The 22,827-nt window shown below is 35.7% G+C and overlaps 1 protein-coding gene across 1 annotated transcript; it reads right to left on the bottom strand.

Moving 5' to 3' along the window:
• LOC109728709 (probable 1-acylglycerol-3-phosphate O-acyltransferase) lies at nt 3,188-13,627 on the bottom strand. The gene is made up of 9 exons (XM_020259199.1): nt 13,247-13,627; nt 11,588-11,824; nt 10,498-10,544; nt 7,925-8,043; nt 7,690-7,850; nt 7,029-7,138; nt 6,843-6,942; nt 3,672-3,795; nt 3,188-3,575 (listed from the first exon to the last, which is right to left on the bottom strand). The coding sequence occupies exons 1-9, from the start codon at nt 13,435-13,437 to the stop codon at nt 3,447-3,449; spliced, it is 1,218 nt and encodes a 405-aa protein (XP_020114788.1). The 5' UTR covers nt 13,438-13,627; the 3' UTR covers nt 3,188-3,446.

A 22,827-nucleotide genomic window follows, 5' to 3' on the forward strand; every position in this document is an offset into this window, starting at 1 on the left:
TTCACTTGCTTCCCCTGTCCATCTACATCTTTTTGAGCCTCATCTTCAGTGATATTTTTCTGCACTTGCCTCTTAGAATTGTTGATATTTTCCTTTAGTTGCTCCCCATATAAACAACCATCTTCAGTGAGCTCATTTAAAGCCTCTGCATCTATCATTTCAGGGGAAACTACATAGAGCAGAAAGACACCAAATTCATCATAGCACTTAAACATCTCTAGAACTGCTTTATCACTATCCACAAGCTTTAGGCCATTAGATATATCTCCAATAGGCATAGTGTAGTATATCATTGATTCTTTCGTTAATCCAAGACTCTAAAGCATATCCCATAATTCAATAATGGACATCAAGTCTGGATCGACATTATTGGCATATGATATTGATCCCCCATAGTATTCTGTTATAGGATCTCCTTCAAAAAATTTACCATAGTGAATTTCGAGAGTCCTCAACTCCATCTGTATGGTACAATAAATTATAAAAAAGATTAATTAAGTAGAAAGCTGTGGGACCCCATATAACAAAGCAAACTGCATAAATGCATCACATAGATATAACATACATATTTGGGACCACAAGCATTTCATATTAGAAAATACAAAGGACAAGCAATTTATAATAGAAAATATCAAACCTAAATTAAATCAAAAATATAAATGCATCACATACACAAGTTAATACATAATTTGGGACCATAAAGCATTTCATATTAGAAAATATCAAACCAACCTTCAAAACAACTAAAACTTGATAAAATATTGCAAAACTACAAACCCAAAAGGAAAAGTCGATTTGAACCACTGGGACATTAGGGACCACATGGATTACATCACATACACAAGTTAATACATAATTTGGGACCACAAAACGTTTTGTATTCGAAAATATCAAACCAACCTTCAAAACAATTAAAACTTGATAAAATATTGCAAAACTACAAACCCAAAAGGAAAAATATGAACCATAGGAACATTAGGGACCACATGGATTAAAATAACATTTCAACTCAAAAGTATAACTATACCTTAGAAGAGTAAGGGGGCCCTCAGCCAAGCGCGATCACTCTCTCAAGGTCGATTCTTCGCCTTTCTCCTTGGTTCGCAACACAAGCGCTCGCCTTTTGCCTTCACCTAGGTTTCGACTCGGCTCATCGTCCTGAAGGGATCGAACCCTGGATTTCTCCAACAAAGAAAGGAATGACAATTAGCTTTCTCTCTCTTCCTCTGTCATGTTAAAAGTAAGGGCATTATTGTCATTTCATACTTTCTGTCAACGCTGTAGCCCCCTGTGCACAATTCTGTAATTAGGATCGGGCAAAGTGTAGGTTTTTAAATATCAAGAGGGGAAGTGAAAAGGCGGGTTTTTATAGGGGCATTTTTTGTAATTTAGCCATATATAAAATTTGGTTTCTAAATACTTTCAATAGTGTAGATCATGTTTATGAAGAAAAGGCTACTATATCCTTATAAGTATAGAGGACTTGTAAGTCATTTTTTATAATGGAGTTTCCAAATCAATGATTTATAAAGTTAAACATGGTCTAGAATATTTGAAATACTTAGAAATTATATCTCATATATTTTCAAAATTATATTTAGATATACACACATATTGTAAGTTTAACGGTGTAGAACAACCGAAATATAGTAAAATTTTCATAAAATTTTTTTTCATTATTGGTTTTAAAGCAAGGTCGGTACATCTAATATGAAATTTAGGTCGCTTATATTATTTGTTATAAGATTTTCATTTTCAGTCATTCATTTTGAGATTATTCATTTTTAAAATAAACGATATCAAAACATTATGAAATTTAGTTTATAAATACTTCTAATAGTATTGATCATATCTAATAGAGCAAATCGTCTACTCGAATGTTCTATCATCGAAAACAACTTGATAGCCCAGAGGCCTCCATGTGGACACCCTAATAATCCCATATTAGATGAGAACAAAGTTGTGATTGAGAATACAAAAGACCATAAACCTAGTAATAATAACTAAGCTTAACTATTTTGGGCCGATAATTTAGACTCGACGAATTATTATTGCTGGCCTATTGGATAGTTATAATTATTTACTGCATTCTATTATTTTCTCATCATCTCAAAATATTTTTGTTTACACCCGGTGTCCTTCAGCTTGTGCATTATATGATCATTTAATGATTAATATCTTTGATTTAATATGTAATGTGATAGATATGGTAAAATAATATAATTAAAACTTATGATTTATCATATATAACTTTTTAAATGATTTAGATTGCATCTAGTGAATTAGAATTTTATTATGATGACTCTAAAGAAAAGATTTTTACGTAAAAATATAAATTATTAAATATTAAGTACCTTAGCTGTTGTGTGCGAATATACCATGTATATACCACGTTCAAGCAATATTTTTTTGGGTTTGTTTTCGAAGCATACACCGGGCAGTAATTTTTTATTGTTATCAATTAACTTCGTTAAAGATAGTGATTTGTTCACTGTATTTAAATTACCATATACGAGCCATTGGATTTTAAAAATCAGTCTATTCCACATATCATCGACGTGGCAAACTAAAAAATTACTTGTAAAAATGGGTTGTTTTTTTTGCATTTAGCCTAAAAAATTTTTTTACAAATAGCCCTAACAAATTTATATTTGCATAAATAATCCTCTCTTTACCACATGAGTGGTATTTTAAGCTGAACACTACGATTCAATCATTGTGTTTAAACATGGTTATTCAATCATCGTGTTTAAACATGATAATTGAATCAACGTATTATTTTTTTTTTATCCTCCCCAAGTAAAAAAAAAAAAAAAAAAAAAAAAAAAAAAAAAAAAACTAGAGTGTAGAACAAAAGGACTGAAGTGTAGATTCAATTATCCTGTTCAAACATGCTGATTTAATCATTGTATTCAACTTAAAAATATCAATATGACGTTCAGGTGGCAAAGAGATAATTATATATGCAAATATAACTTTACTAATGCTGTTTATAATATTTTTTTAAGGGACTAAGTACAAAAAGAGCCCTGTAAAAATACATTTTACAGGGTAGTTTTGGAAATTTTCAGCTTTTTTTTTTTTTTTTCAAGAAAAGCAAAAAATGGAATCCCTACAGGAGCTATGATATAAGAAATTTTCAGTTTTTTCTTTCCTTTTTTGTTACAAGAACGACAAGGTTTAATCATTTTAAAGAAGTTAACATATTTCGCAGGCTGAGATCGGATGCAATCATCAAATATACAAACTCTCGTCCTTTCATAGAACTACAACATATCAAGTTCTTTTTTCACTCAGCTGTGTACTGAGCAATTCGTATACAAATGGGACAAATATAAGAGCACACGGATTAACAATATAGTAAAAAAAATAGAAAAGATAATGCCTCTATACTTTTACAGTGACAATAAGCGTTTAGTCTTGACATTGGAAGGATATCAAGATGTTCATACAGCCATTAAGCCTTCAGGGAGACCTTGATAATCAGCCTTATCTGGAGATAGTATTCTTCGGCAAGCATGGAAGACGGCTGAGTGGAATCCTGATGGGTTATCTATAAAAACAAAATGCCCCGCCTGCATCAAACCATCCACCGATAACGTTTTAGTAATTGTGTAATAACTCTCTCAGCGAGAGAGCGAGCGAGAGCAAGAGAGAGAGAGAGAGAGAACCTGAGGAACCCTAATTATTTCACAAGGTATTTTCATCTCACTGCGGGCCTGCTGTGCCCCTTGATAGTTCATCCAGTCTTGATAACCATAGATGAAGGTAGTTGGTACTTTCCACTCAGAAGCACTTTACATACATGAAAAAGAGATTAGTATTAACTGGTCAACTTAAGAATCTCACAAGACAGGAAAACAGATTTAAGAAAGAAAAAAAAAACTTTCTTAGTCAATTATTCACTATTACTTAATGATATAGAACAAATAACTAGGTAAAAATGTAAAGAACTTACCTGAACTATGGAGTATGGACCATTTTGAATCGGTTACCCAACCTTTGAAAATTTTAATTGTACTACCCAACCGTTCAATTTGTTTGATTTGAGTCCGTGAATGTTATTTTGACTTCAAAATTTAAGCTAATTAACTTTATAAATTTATAGTTGCGAGAATTGCATACAGATACTAACTAAACTAGTAAAGATATACGATGCATTCAAATTTTAAAATCAGCACTATTGACTGACTCAAAATAAACAAATTGAAAGGTAGGATGGTAATATCAAAATTTTGAAAAGTTTGGAAGCCGATTCAAAATGGTCCGTAGTTCAGATAAATTTTGTATGTTTTTACCAAATAAATATACAGGAGAAAGTCTAATCTTTATATTACCAAAGATAAAAGAAATGCAGATATGCAACAAATAAATGTGCAAAAGAGCATATAACGTTCAGTTAAAGTAGATTGGACAAGACTCTGCTGATGACACAGGAGACGTTATTCTTGCTGAATAAAAACTCCGTAAATCCAGCTTGAGCAACGGATTCTCTTAACACACACCATGTTACTGTACAAATGGATTTCTATGATTAACAAGTTTCTCCACTCAAATGTCACCAAACCCTTTCTCTCCAAGGCAGTCCCACCTGTTCTTACATTTACTCTATGATTCTGATACCTATATTGCATGTACAGATATACTCGCTTCCTGAAGAGGAAGAAGCATTTATTGTTTATGGAACACCTAACCAGACAAAAATAAATAAATAAATACATGGGATCCACTCATAATATGTTACCCCAAGGACAAGGAATAATTTAAGAGAATATTGTGTAGCACTGGTGGTAATAATTCACCATGAAAATTGGGTGTTCTAATTTGTCTATAAATATCTAATTATTGAAGAGCAAATCTTGTTTCCATATAATTGAGCATCAAACTAAAGTATGTTCCCCTGCTCTTAGAACTTTAGAAAGAAGCAGACATTCTATTAAATTGTCAAACATTAGTACATGAATGAAACTGTATGAATGTAGATGCACAAAAAAAAAAAGGAGAAATCTCCTTTATGCCACATTATTCTCCATTAAAAAGGGAACATTATATCAATTCTCTTCATATGCATACATTAACAAAACATAGCACGAAGAGAAAAAGTGTATGATGATCTGTAGGTCAAATTTATTGGGCACATGGCTGCCCACCACGATGCTAATATCTAGAGCCAGCTTACGAAGAATGCTTAAATACGAAGGAACCCATTTCTTATTCCTCTATTGTCTGAGCTAATGCTGAATTTTGAAGATTCAAATTCAAATCATAAGTCAAGAGGTATCAATGCATTTAGGATTATCAATCGGACCACATTTTCTTCTTCTAATTAATTGGTTCAACTGCATGAGCTTTTAAGCTGTCAAGCAACTTGAGAGGAAGGAATTTGTACAGAGTTCCATATTAGGTTTGGGTAAACGAAAAAGGCATCGACCTTCCCTGCAAGTATAGTGCATTTTGAAATGGTACTTGAACTTTAAAAATCTATATTTTACTACCTAACTTAACAGTCTTTTTTTAAAAAAAAAAAAATTTCTGCGAAATTTTGAAACATGATGATTTATGCCGAAAGTTAGATAACACTTTGTCGAGTAAGAATATATTCCAGCATGCTACATTACATCCGTAAAAAACTTAAAAGCACTATTAAGTTCTGAAAGAAAGATACTTTTGATGACTTCTTCAGTTCAAGATTAGGGTATGCCATTCATCGTATCCAGCAGGATTAGTGCATCTCAAGAGATTCACGTGACTATATTTATATTAGAGCAAGTGTTGTGTCCAAATTTTGCAACCAAGCAATCATGAAATTGCTCAAATCAAATGAATTGAAAGATTAGCTACTAAAATCATACACTTAGTAGTTGAGTCAAATCAAAATGCCACATAGCTTAGGTAAGTTGCATACATTTTTACCTCTAAAAAATTATTAGGTTAGATAGTTAAATCAGAATTTATAGGCTTTGTTCATACATGTTATGCTTAAAAAACACGCAAAAAAAAAAAAAAAAAATCCAAATTATATGCTATTGGATGCTCCAGCAGATAGACTTATTCTCATTATCGTTGGTTAGCTTCCAAGCTCAACAGTTCTTTGAAAAAATAATAATACAAAAAAAGGAAGGTTTCTTTAAAAAAATAATAATACAAAAAAAACGGAAGGTTACTAGCCTAATTTCTACTTTTGCTGCCAACAAATATCATGTCTATAGATAGCAAATTTTTGTCCGCTCACTGGGGCTTCCAAACATATTGAGTTAAAACTCAACAAAAGGGGGAAAAAAAGGGAAAAGAAACACCATAAGCTGTACCAAAAACCTTAAAATTCATTTCAAAAACCACACTAGTTCAAGTAAAGTTGAAATGTTTTTACCTTATTTTGAGCTGATGTGCCAGGTAATAACAGGAGACTCCTTTCATAAGAGGAAATCTCTAGTTTATATCCATTTACTGTAGGTTCAAATCATTGACCATAATATCCATTTATTGTACGTTCAATCATTGATCAAATACATACAGGAGCAAGTTCTTGCATCCTGAATTGATGGTCACTAAGAAGAGATGATTAAGCTCCAGAAACTTATTTCTATCACATGAATCTTATCATTGTATACTGCTAAAAGCAACATAATATCAACTGTATGAACACTTTAATGTCATGACCATTGCATGATGAAAATAACACTATTAGATTTGATAAGATAGTGAAAAAGAGAATTTGCTTCCTTAATTAGTTGGTGTATACAACTTTCCAAACTAAATAAATAAATCACAAACTAATCAGAGTATGCATGGTCCACGTGATCGAACTTTGCTTTCAAATTAAAAAATAAACAAGAACTAACCTTTGTAAAAGTGGCTTCCGTGCAAATGCTCCAAAAGAAAATATATACTTCAAACACAACTCTCCACTAGCCTTGGCAGCTAAGGTATGATATACATAATCTTCACGTTTGAAATAGCAAGAAAACTTAGATTGGAAAATAAATTATAAAATTTAATGTGAATGGAGTATGTTTATACTGAGTCACCTGTCAACAGTCTAGATTCCTCCTCTGCCAATACATCACCAGTTGAATAAGAACCAAATCTGGCACTAGTGTACCTGCGCACCAGATCTGGACCCCAAGGACCTAAACCTCTGATTAAAACCCAAAACAAGAAAATTACTAAAAATAAAATTAAAAAGGAACAGCAGACGGTGACAGCTATAATTTGAAGGTTCATGTGTGCAGGTTAAGATCCAAGTGTGTTGACAAATGTAACACAGTTGAAAAAGAATTCATGTCTCAAATTGTTTAAAAAAAAAAAAGAAGCAATTCTCTCTCTTATGACAAACAACACCAAGCAATTAATCTCCAATGTCAGTACCTTTTATGAACTCGCCTGTGAAGGATATCACAATAATCTTTCAAAATACGTCCAATGAATAGATAGTACAAGACGAAATAAAAGTATGGCCTTTCCTTTCTCAGAGAAGAATCCCATAGGCACAAATATGAAATCAGACAAGTATGACGAGGAAAAATAGAGGACACTGGACAGAACAAGAAAGCTAAAGAATGTACTAAAATGGGAACATTGCATAGAAGAATTTTAGACTACATATGGTAACATAGAATAAAAATGCATAGCATGCAGTATCTTAAAAACAGTATAAACATCTTTCTTCCTACAATATACAAGACTTACCTAACAATCTTTTGAGGGGTAAAATTGGATTCCCAGAGATGATTTACAATGATGCCTTTCCAGGTTGCTCGAAATTTGGTTAACCATTCCGAGCCGTGTTCTGTTTCTGATGAAAAGCCAGCCGGACCAACCAAAATCAAATGTTGAATGTGTTCAGGATGCTGCATGAAGTCATAGTGTGGTAAGCATTGAGAGAAGAATGCATTTGCAGAAAAGCTTTTCACAATTAGTTTACCTTCAGAGCATACTTAGCTGCAACATATCCTCCAAAAGAATGACCGAGCAAAATAAAGTTACTAAGGTTTTTAGCCTTGCGCCATTCCTCGAAAGAATCGATGAACCATGCTTCAGTTTCTGCAACAAAATAGATGACATAACTTCAAACCAGAATTTAAATGAACTACAGGATTTGAATGAAACATAATATTCAAATGTTACACAAAAAAAATGGCCAAGACTCAAATCTGTTATCATGCCACTGTTTTAATCTACTTTGACACAATATACATCAATACAATATTAAAGACATATGATGACAGCCTAAACACAAAAAAAGAGCAATAAAAGATTTAAATGTGTTAAATGTCTTAATCGAGGATTCTTGCTGCATGCTAGTGCCATACTACACTGGGCTTGGTTTGATACGTGCTGTGGCACCTACCATGCCAAAGGCACGCATGAAAGTTTTGATAGCAAAGAAAGACAAAAAAAAGAGAAAAAAGCTAAATTGTACCACGGCAAGTGCCACTGCTCGATATCTGCACCATGCAGCACCAGGTGCTAGCGACACCACTCATCTAGTTGTACAGCAAGGGGCAACTGCACCCCTACTACTAATGCTAATATTCTCATGATCAGGTAGGATTTGCTTGAAAAATATGCAAATTTTCGTCAGAAAAAACAACCAAATCTAGAATGAGAAGTACATCCGACATATTGCATTTTCGTCAGAAAAAACAACCAAATCTAGAATGAGAAGTACATCCGACATATAAAAAACAATCGTCTGAACGAACTGATTCATCATATTCATAAAACCCAATAACCACAAAGTAACTAGGATTGCGGAACTAGATTACCCATAGCACGTTCACACTAGATTACCCATAGTACAAAACTGCCTGCATAACATAACAGAGGCAAAAGATTACCACATACAGTGAATTTACTTCAAACAACGATTCATTAAATATAAAACCAATTTTAATATAGATCTTGCAGTAACAAATTTCTAAAGGTCATTACAACAAACCTAGCGTAGTGTTAATAGACAACCTAGCCATATGGGTCCAAAGGAAGGATATTTTGATAGGACTGAGCATAGATAGAGAAGGAAGTGGATCCAGATAAAGATCCAGATAATGAGAGAAATTTTGTCACGCATCCAAGTGAAAAATATTACCAGGGAACACAACTCTATGCACCAATGTGTGCTAAAATTTCTCTGCATTGATAAATTGTGGATGAAATTTTTATAAAATATTCAATATTCTGTATTACATCATGCAATTTGTTAAACCATAAATGAAAAGTAGAAATTGTAAAACTCCGATATAATGCTAAATACCACTCTTCAGAAATAGAACGGGACAGCCTGAAAGGGGGCGTAAATTTAACAAGTTAGCAACATTGCATATGTCAATCAATATTGGCTGGTTTGGAGACCCCAAACACAATCTGATAACTGATCCAGGAGACCCCAAACACAATCTGATAACTAATCCAATTTGACTAAGCCCGAGGTTGTATTGGACCTATCAATATGTTCAGTTCCTGGCTTCTCCTCCTCCAGCCCAAAACAACATAAGGACCAAAAAGGAAAAGAACCTGCCCATGCAAGCCGTAATGCTGAGGAAGAGAAGGTCATTTTAGTTTCAAATATAGTCCTGGCCAAAGAAAGCATGCCTGTTCACAAATCAGTATGTGCTGCCATATCCCCAAGGAACAGAGTACTTAATTTTCAACATTTTCTGAACTGATGTATTGATTTTACTTACTGCTCCCATGTCCATGCTAAAACGATCAGAAATCATTTAAGTTTCGGCAATGCAATCAACTAGCACAAAAGCTTCCTGGTATTGTCCCACTCTTTCCTAAACACACTTATGTTGTTCCTTTAAATAGTAAAATACTATGCATTACTTCTCTCATTTAAGTGACTGCACTTGAAGAATGCATTGCACCTACCAGCAATAATCCTGGCCGCTTTCATTTTACTCAACGAATGGTCAACAAAAATTTAATGAGACTACACCATAGCAGCGAGTATATTTGGATAATTGAACTGCACATGTATTATATGATGCTCAAATAAGATCATATATTCAATTGAGATGTATAAGGTAAGAATTGATTCATAATTGAGAATAGTCGGCAATATTTTACAAGGATTCTGTTTAAGCCCACCAAATATGGGTTACGGTTAGTGCATGGACATTGCTTCTAAATTTTAAGCTTTCAGAAATGCTTGCACATACGACATCTCAACAAAAATAAACATAACATATAGGCTACAGTAAATATATGGACACTTTCTGAAATTGAAGCTCTAAGAAAGGCTACATGTGTAATAACTGCAGAAATTGAAACTCTATGAAAGGTTTATATTATATGTGTAATAACTACCGTCTCAAATTAAACAAGTGTCATTGAAAATTATGTTGCTTTGAAAAAAGATTAATGAACTAATTCTAGCTTTTTATTATTATCTTCATTATACTTCCCATCAGCCGTATCAGCTACGAATACTTGTGGCAGGCAGCATAGAAAATATCTGCATTATCAGTCCACAGAAAACCTTCAACTAACCTTCTGTACTTTTACAAGTGAAGTCAGGTCGACTAGATCCACCCCAACTGCGAAAAAGGCAATTGAGTAAAGTTAATACCCCTAAGATGCATGCAACAGTAAAAAGAGAGTAAAGAAAAAACAACTATGCAATGGAGTGGATTGACAGAAAAATCTCACGGTTAAAAATTCTGTATAAACCATTCAACCTACACAAAAATTTCTTTACTAAAAGATGTAGAGCTGCTGGACTACCTACAATATTACTTGGATATAGAAAATTCAGTCACCCTAACTTTAACACTACAGTCATTGAAAAATAATTAAAAAGCAAGAGAACCAACAGACAGCCGTTGCGGCATTTGATATATGGAAATGTCACCTTCCTCTGTAATACTAAATTTGAAATATTGTTTCCAAATAATTGTCCACATAAACCTACAATATTAATTGGACACAAAAAATTGAGTCACCCTAAATTTTAACACTGTAGCTGTTGAAAAATCATTAAAGAGCAAGAGAACCAACACAGTTGTTGCGACATTTGATATATGGAAATTTCACCTTCCTCTTTAATCCTAAAATTTGAAATATTGTTGCCAAATAATTATCCACATACTACTTGATTGCTTAGATTTTAGGAAGAAGTGAATACACTATATGGTCTAGCCATGACACATAAGCTAAGGCAGCCTAAAGTGATGAAGCTTGGGCTTAAGTTGAACAATGAACAAAGAGAGAATATAGAACAAGGAAGAAGAAAAATAGCATCAGTTTCACAAATTTCATTGGGGAAAGCATAAGAAATCCTTATGCTGAAGATCTACGAATATTAAACGAAGATAGCATGAGCAAAAACAAAAACAAAAAGTTATATCTTCTCTCTTCACACGCAAGGATGCCAAATCATGGCATATTTGGTAGTTATGGGATTTAGAAAACAGACATTTTGTCAAAGATACGAGACCCTAATCATTCTGGTTGGACATCATCAATGCTAATGACTAACGAACTAACATGCTGAAAGAAAGATTGGAGCTACTGCAAATAAGTACAATAGAACATTCATGCAGCTTCTTACAAAACATAAAAGTAACAATACAATACCTACCCTAGCTGATCAATGGCAATAACTCGAAAACGACTTGCAAGCGCATCAAAGTTTCGAAAGAAGAATCCCTGAGAAGCACCATATCCATGAACCATGACAAGGGTTGGGGAGCTTTCCTTGCTATCAAATGTCACTGTATTGATGAACCTCGGCTGATCGCTTGTGGACCTGAACCATCTAACCTTTGACCCAGGGGGCCCAGAACCTATATTTACTTGCTCTTGTACATATCTAGTTCTGCAATACAAAAGAACTACAAGTATTAGAAGCAGAACTTTAAAATGTGCAGGAAAGGAACCAAAAAAGAAACTCAAGAATTTTTTTAGAATGGATTACAAAGTAAGGCCTGCTTATTCCACTTGATTTCTTCTGCGCAAAGTCCAGATAAAGAAACACCTTTTCAGTTAGACAGTTGGCTTGAATCTTTTGACAAGAAAAAGTGTTTCAGAATAATGCTTTGAGGTTATCGTAAATATGCAACACATTGCATCTACACCATATAGAAATAGGCAAAGGGCAAGATGCCGTGCATTGTGGATCACCCATGATGGTGCGTACTTAAAAAGTTCTTGCACTTCGTCAGCCAAGTGGATAAAGAAGTTAGTCTGTGAAGTAAGATGTAGAATAGCAACTTGATGTAGAGAGATCATTTAATTTAAGGGCTAGGGGCAAATGAACCTCCTAGCTATCCGCAAAGGGGTGTTGAATTGAGGAGAACACTGTCGGATTAAATCATCTCGAGAAGGAAAGAGGATACGGTTGAGGTCGAGAAGGAAAGGGGTTACGGATGAAGTTCGGAATTTATATGGATAAGACCATTTGATTTTATAGGTGCTTCAGATAGAAGGACGGGGATCAAAAATAGAGGCTAGGAATGCAATTGTAACAAGCGGAAGGCTGGAGACCTAAATCAAAACGAAAAAGAATGCAGGGGACCTCGGCACAGTTTATCCTTTAGATAATTGATTAATCAACGCGTGCAAGGTCCATTGCGTCTTTTGTTCTTTTTTACAATTTCTCGCAACACATCAACATTTCCTGGCAATCTGAGCAGTTATGCCCATCCAGATCTAAGCGGATGCAACCAGCTACCTAAGCATGCTCCCCTTGGTATTATTACTACCCAGCATTTTAGAAATAAGTGGCCAGGCCTCCTCCTGCATTTGTTTCAAAAATACGATAAAATGATAACTGATTTGTGCTATTAGGAGAAGCGCCATTTTAATGTATCCGGAATAGCTTCTTCTTGCTGAAGCAAAATCAGGAGAACCAAACTGAAGCTTAAACTTTTTTCCAGGGTTGGAATCAATTTCGCATCAGCATAAGCTCCGGACTATCCAATTTACGCGCGCGCACAAGAATAGAAGAGCAACAGCAGAAGAGGGGCCAAACAGGCCCGGCAAATCTCAAATTCTTGCACATCTGCTATTCAACTCGGCATCCTGGAGTAAGTACTTTGTTCAGGAGCCAAATTATTGTCTTAGAAAATGCATGATTTTGCATAAACTGGGGGGACAAAGTATATCGGGTTTGAATTAAAATAATAATCTAAATTGAAGCATAAAAAATTGTTCGGGAAAAGAAAAATAAAATCACAAAAATAAAAAAGTCTCTCTCTCTCTCTCTCTCTCTCTCTTGGAAGGCGGACGACGGACTCACTTGACGAGGGAGAGGAGGCGCTTCTCGGCGGCGATGATGCGGTCGGTGGAGGTGGGGATCCACCGGAGCACCGACGGCCACGCCCACCTCGACGACGACGGCAACGAAGCGGCAGATGAAGACGAAGTCTCTGCGGCTGCGGCGACTCTCCCGATCTCTTCGGCCATCCTCGCCGATGCCGCTCGGCTCATCGACACGAGAACCACGTCCACGACCTCAACCGCGACGATTTTTCCCGAATAATTAATTAATTAATTCCTCGCCGTATTCCCCCCTTTTAATTAAGCCGAGACTCCGCGGAATTGATGGAGGAGAAGTGAAGAGAATTAGTGCCTGCACTGGGTGTACGTCCTACATGCTCAACTATCCGGTGGTTCCCAACCTCTTTAATCTTACTAGAATTTTATCACGGACAGTATGGTCTAATCTTTATTCTTTCTACACTTTGGTCTCTAACCTCTTTTCTCTCCTGCGCCCTCCGTCAAGTCCAACCTCATTACATTTGACTTTTTAATTTTATTTTATACATAAATTTTTTTCTTTTCTAGATATATTTAAATTGTAAAAGATAAGCTTTAAATTGTAAAAGATATTCTATTGTTTAGTGCATTTTCACTTTTCTATTTTGTAATTTAAAATGTTATATTTAACTATTTAGCAATTTTATCTTTATTTTACTGCACAGGTATTTTTGGTTTAAAGTCGGAAACGGTTACGAAATTAAAATAAGAATAAGGGTGCATTTGGTTCCTCGTAAAATGATCCCGAAAATTTTTTTTCAGTTGAAAAGTGGGATTCCCGTGTTTGGTGGCCCGTAAAGGAATTTTTTTGAAAAATTATTTTTACAGATTCTGAGAAAAATGAAAGTTTTCGTTTCTGCACGATTCGATCCGAAAACGAAAACTCGTGGGGTTGCGTGCACAGCGCGGGTGAAGAAAGAGCGCGGTCCACGAGGTCTGCTCCACCCTGTGGACCGGGTAAGGAGAGGTCCATGACCTTTCTCTCTGCCCCTCTTTTATATATATATATATAATACAATATTTTATTTATAAATATTATTTATAAATTTATTTTATAGTATTAAATATATATATACTATTATATTATATTACATATTTGTTGTATAATATATTTTAAATATATTTTATTTATAAATATAAATTATAATATTAATATATGTAATATAATAATTATTATATATTAATAATATATAATATATAAAATAAATGCATATATATATATAATAGTTTTTTATTTATAACTAACTTTTTCCTTGTTTATCTTTCTTATCCTTTTAAACAAACAACAAAACTACTTTTTTTTCCTACAAACCAAACGCTAAAAGCGTAAATAAAATTTTTTTTCCACCGAAATTTTTTTTCCGCAGTTTTACGAGGAACCAAACAGCCCCTAAGCTGGAAACGGTCGGAATGATTCATTATCTTATTCTGTTTGTTTCGCCATCTGAATCTGAATTAGAATGAATCATTTCTATTGTCGGTGTTTTGTTCATCTAGATATCAAAAACATAATCAAATTAATATATCAATTTTATTTTTATAATATATTAACTTTAAATTTAAACTGAAAATTAAATATAAAAATTTATTTCAAATTTTTAAAATGATGTCAAAATTTTAAATATATATTTTTAAAAAAATTAAAAATTGAAATTTAACGGATAATTCAAAACATAAAACTAAATTTCAATTTATTTAAATTCAAACTTAAAATTATAATTTCAATTTCAATTTCAATTTGAATCCATAAATTTAATTTAAATTTTAAATAAATTTGAATAAAACTTTAGATTTTAAATTTAAATTTAAATTTATAAATTAGTTCGAAATGCTTGATTGAATTTTAATTGATTCAAATTTTAGATATTAAATTTAAATTTATAAATTAATTTGAAATGCTTGATTGAATTTTAATTTTTAATTTAAGTTCAAATTTAAATTTAAATTTATAAATATAATTTTTAAGCTTAAACTTATGTTTTAAAAAAAAAGCTTAAAATAGTCAAATTTAACACGAACAAATCCACGCCGCCCGAATTCAATTTTCAATCCGACCTTCTAGGTCGGATTAGAAGAAAAGGGTAATTGGGGGATATCCATTCACCTGGAAATCGAATTCAGAATGAAAATTCCCTTACCAAACAAGGATAAATGGATTCATCCATTCTAATTTCGATTCTAAAGTGAAAAATGGGTAAATCAAACATGCCCTAAAGATATGATCATATGGTTTTTTAAAGAAAATTACTCTACCATCCTATTGGACAAAAGGTCTTATCGGTAAAAAAAAAAAAAAAATATGGAATAGTTTAATACAACTTTTCAAGCCAAAGAATAGCAAGTAAAAATTAATTAATACAACAAGAAAGCAAATTAAAGTTTACCTAATTTTAAAAATATTAATTATTAGCTATTTGGTATGGTGTATAACATGTCCTAATTACATCACTTTCATGTGTGGTGGATAAGAAAGTGGCGAGACCCATATCTTATGGACACCTTGATATTTAAAGAGCAATATTATCAATACATTATAAATGACAGTGTAAATCTTACACCGCATTGTTTAAGGATTATTATTACTATCATATTTTGTCAATTTTTTCTTCTTTTTATAGTGCTCAAAATTTTAAAAATGTTGTAAATTTTAAGAGGTAAGGTGTAAGCTATACATTTATATTTATATTTTTTTTATGTTACTTGTATGCACAACTGACATTTTTCCTTTTAAATCCATTAACTGAGCTTTAAATAATTGCTAATGGAAATCGTCCACGTCATACTTACTAATTGCAGGTGCGACCCAATCGGGTACATTCGCTGCTCGGTGGGCGGCAGGTGCGTTGTGCCATCAACTCTCACATGCAGAAAAGATTGAGCGCATTTGGTGTATAAATAAATGCATTCCGTGTATGGCAAAATAACTTTTGATGTTAAAATCACCAATGTATCTGATTTATCACCACATCTAAAAATTCATTACTAAGGCATTAAATTGTCTCAATAGTTTAGGATTCCGGGACAGAGAAACGGTGATTATATTAACCGTGAGAAATTACTATTCAAATTTTTTTGTATGTAAAAATTTTAAATGTTTTAGATTCTGATTTTGAAGCTATTATTATCACATAGCTTAGAGGAAACGGTGTATGTAATGTACTTAAACAGCCCGTGCAGGAAAAAATTCTCTTTTCAGTGGCCTAAGTTGGATTTAAAAATTGGGCCGGATACGTGAGTAGGCATGCGCCGGTTGTTGACAAAGAGTTGTCAGAAGGATGGTTACGTAAGCAATGACTTATCAGAGAATAACTTGCGGCCCAAGAAGCGATCGACGTTGTCTATTTTTAGGGGCTGGATTAAAATGCATCTAACCTAACGCTAGATTTGACTTTTCATATAATTATAACTGTAGCGTAGTCGTAACTATATGCAACTAAATAGTTCCTTAATCGAGCACTATTATATATGCACTCCAAAATAAGATGTACATCTTATACAGTTCATCAATGGCTAAGAATTGATTTTTGTCTTATTATTATTATTATTTTTAGAATAAACTACTAATACGCTCTAAAATGGGTGTATATTGTAAACCCCAACTATTCAATGGGTAGAATTTTTAATTAGTCACCTCATTGACTAGTAAATTCATCCTACCTCTTAAATTGGTTGCGATGTATGATGTACATCCCAATCAGGTGTATAGGTAGCTTTTAATTTTTTTTCTTGTTTTTTCTTGATACTAATAATTTAAGAATTTTTTAAACCTTAGAATAAAGGGGTGTAACCGGGTAAATTGTACACCCGCTTTGAAGTGTGCAAGTTGCATTTCCCTTTTAAATAATTTCATAAATACCCTGTTGCAATCTAAAGTTTCATCATTATCTTTAAAAAGTTCAAAATTTGATACATAGCACTTGAGATTAAAGAAAATATCTATTAAATCTATTTATTTACAACTTTTTTGAAGCTTTCCCGGTTTGGGGGCCGGTGGGTGCCCATTTTTATTTTTTTTTATCTCTCTTACTCTCTCTATCTCACACTTTACACATTTTCTTTTTTTATTTTTTCACTTATATTTATTTATTTATTTATAATTTATAAATATACTAATTTGAAATCCAAAAAAGACCTTCCTTTATTTTGGAGGGTTGTGGGGCCCTATCAATTTTTTAAATAATTAATTGCACATTGGGCCCCAATTTTTCGATATATTAGATTTGAGTCAGTCGATGGTAAAATTAATTTAAACTCCATCAATCTTTTTTTTTTTAATGTACAATCTATATCTAAATATTTAATATTATAAATTAAAATTTATATTTAATACAAATAATTTAAAGTATTTAAAAATTATTTATATATTTTAAAATTTTAAAATAAAAAATTAGAGTAGATTTTTAAAAAATAATAAATCTTATTCTCCAAATATGAGGAGAGAAAAAAAAAATTAAGAAAGAGGTCAAAAAAAAAAAAAAAAACTCCTCGCTCCCCCCTGGCTAGACCCCACCCGCCTACGCCCTCAATGCCTGCGCGACCCGGCACGGGCCCACCCTACGCGAGCGCCCGCGCCAGCTCGCGTCCGTGTCGGCTCGTGCCCTCGCGCGTCACGCCCGCCCGCTTGCCCGCCCCTGCGCGCCCTCGCTCGCCCCCGCGCTTGCGCCCGCTTGCGCCGTGCCAACGCCCCGCGCACTTGTGCCTTCGCCTCCACCCTCGCTGCCACCTGTATTAAAATTGAGGATTCATATATGTATATAGATTTTTTAATTGAATCTCCAATCTATTTTCTTGCCAATTGAGTTTCCAACCTATAAATTTTTTTTCAATTGGGTCTCTATTGTCAATCTTCTGTAATAATTGACGGAAGTCGACATGTGGGTGCTGACGTGGTGCTAAGATAGCATAAATTTTGTGGATTAGCAACACAAATGATCCCAACCTTTTTTCGATTTTCCTATTGGGTCCCTATTTTTTGTCCATAAAAAAATTATAATTTTTTATTTAAATTTTTATTCTTATTTAGGTAAAAGTGACTAATAAATTATTAATTTAACAATAATTGATTTAATTTTCTTCAATATCAATCTAATGAAATCACCGGTGAATTTTTGCTAAAATCTTTTTTACCATTATCATTTTAAATTTAAAAAACTCAAAAGGTAAAAATGTCTCAATAAAAGAAAAGCAATGCTATCTGTACACCTAAAAAGGAGTATAAATCTTATACCTGCTTATCTAAAAGTCTATACTTAATCCTTATTTTGTCATTGTTTTAATATTTAAAATTCAAAAGGCTTCTAAACATAAGGATGAGGGGGGTGTAAGATCTACTGCCCCTTTTTGAGTGTATAGATGTCATGCCCGGACCCTTTTTGGAAAGCTAATTTTGAGAAATCCATCTAATTTGAAAACAGAGTTGCAGAGAAGCGTAATTTTTTTTTTCTTTCGCAAACCTTGCCCGAGACATGCATAGACCAACCACACGCACATGGCATTCTCTGTCCATACAGACAAAGTCTTCCCTATACATGCATGACGTAAGAGCACATATATATAATAAGTAGTAATTAGAACAAGGTAGTTTAATTATACAACTACTAGTAAATCTAAACCCATAATCCATAATCGACTAAACCACTACCAAAAGAAAAACCCAAATATAATTAAACTCAAACCACAATCACGTAAATCCTTACATAATAGCACATAATGAAGTAGAAGTAATCAGAGGCTAGGAACCGAGATCCACAGCACGAACTATCTAGGCGCTAACTATCACGTCCTCACACTGCGCCCCGACCCGCACTGTCAACAACACCTGTAAAAATAGTGGGATGAGAAATATTTAAATATGTTTCTCAGTGGGGACAACCAGCCGACGAGGGCAAGCCGACTCACTAGCAAACAAAGGAGTACGATGAACAGATAAAAGTAGAAATGAAATAGTCAACTACAGTAGCATCACAAATAGATAGATAAATGTCATGAATTGGAATACAAAATAATGCTGCTACTGTAACATGAATCAAGATACTAATCATGATGTATACAATCAACCACAGTAGCAAGAAAATCAGTAAATAACTATCATGATCGAATATACTGAGAGGTACCACTACTGTAAACAAAGTCACATGCCAACATCATAGGGACACCAACTACAGTAGTAAGATGATGAATAATAAAATGTCATAAATCAGTAAATGAGGGGTGCCGCTACTGTAAACTAGACAGCTATCATGTGAGGACTGAGAATTTGACTGTGTAGCTAAACTCTCTGTTGACGATATTTTTTTATGTGCATTTTTAATTACATAAGCACTCGTCAAGTTTCGGAAGAAAACGAGTTAGGTTAGAGATTTTACGCGATTTTTACTTTTAACTTAAACTGAATAATAACCCGGGTTTTCGGAGTGGCCAATGAGAAGAGATGGTTTCTGGCGCGTATCGGACTCTGTTCAAGGCGATCCAATAGCTCGTTTTCAATGGTCCAACTATCTCGGATCCAATGGCACTGACGAATTTAGGGTTTGATGCATGATTTTCGAGAAAACTAGATTTTTATCGCAAAGTAGACTTTTGTTCTTTATCGTTTTTGCCTTTTAAAACTTCTTGTTGCTCCGTTTTGCATGTGGACTCTCGGGTGGGGATCTTTCTGTGAGAGGTGGTTTGTGTAGAGGGACCTTGGCTGCAAATATGCTTGCTCGAGGGGTTTTGGAAGAACTATTGTTTTATATATATATGTGTGTGGTTTTGGAGAATCGGAGAGTGGATGGCTTTCGCCGCGAATCGACAACCAATTCGAACAAAACAAAATTGTGTGCTCGATGTCTCAGTTGTGCTGAACGTGCTGGCATGATCCATTCGGAAATCCGACTGACGGATCGCCAGATATCATGCGTTTATCGAGGAAGGGTCGAATTGACATTTTCACATTTCGCGTGAAACCCCCTATATTTTATGCGCAGAATCCAGTCGCTCCTGGTGACCTCTGTGAGTTCTTTTTCTCTTTCTACGTACCTTAGCTCAGCAGGCTGATACGTGAGGTTGATACGCGAGGTTGTCATACACACGTGGACGGGACATCAGCGGCAAATATTGTATTTCGAGGGAGTTGTGCACAAAGTCGGCATGCTATAAAGTGGATTTTAGGGTTTCTTCATGGAAACCCTAACCCTAACCCTAGCCACCTGTCACGCCGCGGATTACTCGTTTTCCCGGGCTCACTAACAGACCCGTTGTATACATAGGAATTTTTCTAGTATATGAAGCGAAACAGTAGAAGTACCTGTAATCATACAATACTACAAACAGTAGTATAGAGCAGCTAGGAAAGTAAACCATATATATAAACTGTGGTTCAATACATACATGTCATCCAGAGTATACAAATACTCGCTCTGGCGAGATACAACAACTGTATGTAAAGACCCAAAAACTACAACTATCTGTAGCTGGTGCTCCTCTAGCTCTGCGACTCGTCTGGAAGGGCTCTAACTCGCAACGCCCTTACCACGATTAGTCTCGGTAGAAGCAGCAGCTGGAATAGAAGGCTCTACAAAAACAGGGTAACAACTGGGCGTGAGAACTACTACAAAATGAAGTAGTCCTCAGTGGGTACCGCCCTCGAACTCATCGGTCCACCCACTAAGTCTACAGGGATAAGTAGGAGTAGTAAAGAAAGCTGGAACAAATCTACAGCTAAATATTGCTATACTATCATGCTCTAACTCTAACCCTCTGTAGAACAATGTCAACTCAGACCAAATCTCAAATAAGGACTGTAATCATACCCGTCCCTGGGACTGTGAACACATCCGTCTCGCCCGATTGCGACTATACAACTACCTCCACACTAACCAGTCCGTGGAGAGCAAGTCCAACCTGCACGAACGATACCAATGCAACAGCACAGCGTCCGTCTCTGGAGTGGCACTCTGTTGAAGCATAAAAAAAAAAAAGAGAGAAAGAAAAAAAAAGGAGAAAGAGAGATGGTGTATGAGATGATCCATGCACTAGGTGCATGGATAAAATTTGAGTTCAAATTTTGAACCCGGTGCATAGGTTAATCCATACACCAGGTGCAGAGATAACAAAAAGTGGAATGTTCTCGTAGGCATGAATGGCTATTATACATGGCAAATAGCAAATTAGTCCTTTCCCTTTCAGATATTTGCAAGATGCTCCATTTTAAACATATAATATTATGCTATTTTAACTAAGGTATAATATTAAACAAATGGGAAGGACTAATATGCAAAAAAACTACCCACATCCCACGATCCCATCCTCTCCTATACGCACGCACCATACGCACGTTCTCCCGGCTAGTTAGACTAGTCCCATAAATATCTCCCAATGAGAAAGGGAGAGGACAGAGAGTTTTTTTGAATTTTCAAACCTATTCCTAAACAAAAAAACCCAATCCCATTCCTGTGTCTACGAAAGAGAAAAGAAAGGTAAAAAAAAAAAAGATATTTTTCTCTTCTCCATTAATGCCATAATCAAAGCTCTCTCTCTCCTTTAAAAAAAAAAAAAAAAAAGAAAAAAAGAAAAGAGAAAAGAGAAGTAAAAGATCTCTCTCTCTCTCTCTGTGAAATCAGCACCCACCACAACCTCTCCGCCCCGTCATCAGATCCGACACCAACCTCGCCCTCCTCCGCCATGGATGAGCTCATCGTGGTGGAGCGGCGACCCTATAGATCCGCGGTGGCCGTGGTCACCATCAACTGCCCGGGTGCGCTCAACTCGCTCACGCGCCCCATGATGGTCGCGCTCGCAGGCGCGTTTCGCCGCCTCGACGCCGACGACATCGTTGGCCGCCGTGGTCCCTCACCGGCCGCGGCCGTAGCGCCTGCTGCTTCCGGCGTCCGACCTCAACCAGGGCCGACCATCAAAGGAACCGCCCGCCGACCGTCTGTCGCCGCATGGTCGCGTGCCGCCGCCCCATCGTGCGCCCACGCCGGATCATCGTCACCGCCGGTATCAAGATCTGCTCCTCGCTTGCGATCTGGCTCGTTGCGGGCCGACGACGCCCAAGTTCGCCAGACCCTACGCTGCCGAAGGCAGCGCGCTCCTAGCCGACCCTGCGCCGAGCCGCGTCGCTCCGAGCCGACCGCCTGACGCCGAGCCGTCCGCTTCGAGAAAGAACCTGCGCCGCGAGGCCTCTTCCCGCTGCTCCTTTCCGCCTCTTCCCTGCCAACGAGTCGCGACGCCGCCCCCCCTGCCTCCTCCTCGGCTTCCATGCGCACGAGCATCCGTTCTGCAGACGTACCCACACCTACCGTACGCCGATAGAAGCCGAGCTCATCGATACCTCCACGCACCAAACACGTGTGTCGACGAAATGCACAGAAGAAACGGCGACCCCATGGAGCATCGTTCTCGACCGACGAGCCGCGTCTTCTGCCCGTGCCGAGACGCTCCCGGCCACCGAGAGAAATATCTTTAAGAGCGACGCAAATACCCTGCCATAGATCCCCGTGTTGTCGACACCGCGGTGCTCGATTCGTCGAGCTCCCGCCATGTCTCAGCCGCAGCTCTACCGAGACTTCACCGAGC

The sequence above is a fragment of the Ananas comosus genome, linkage group 24, assembly GCF_001540865.1.
Source record: "Ananas comosus cultivar F153 linkage group 24, ASM154086v1, whole genome shotgun sequence".
In the NCBI taxonomy this organism is placed as follows: Eukaryota; Viridiplantae; Streptophyta; class Magnoliopsida; order Poales; family Bromeliaceae; genus Ananas; species Ananas comosus.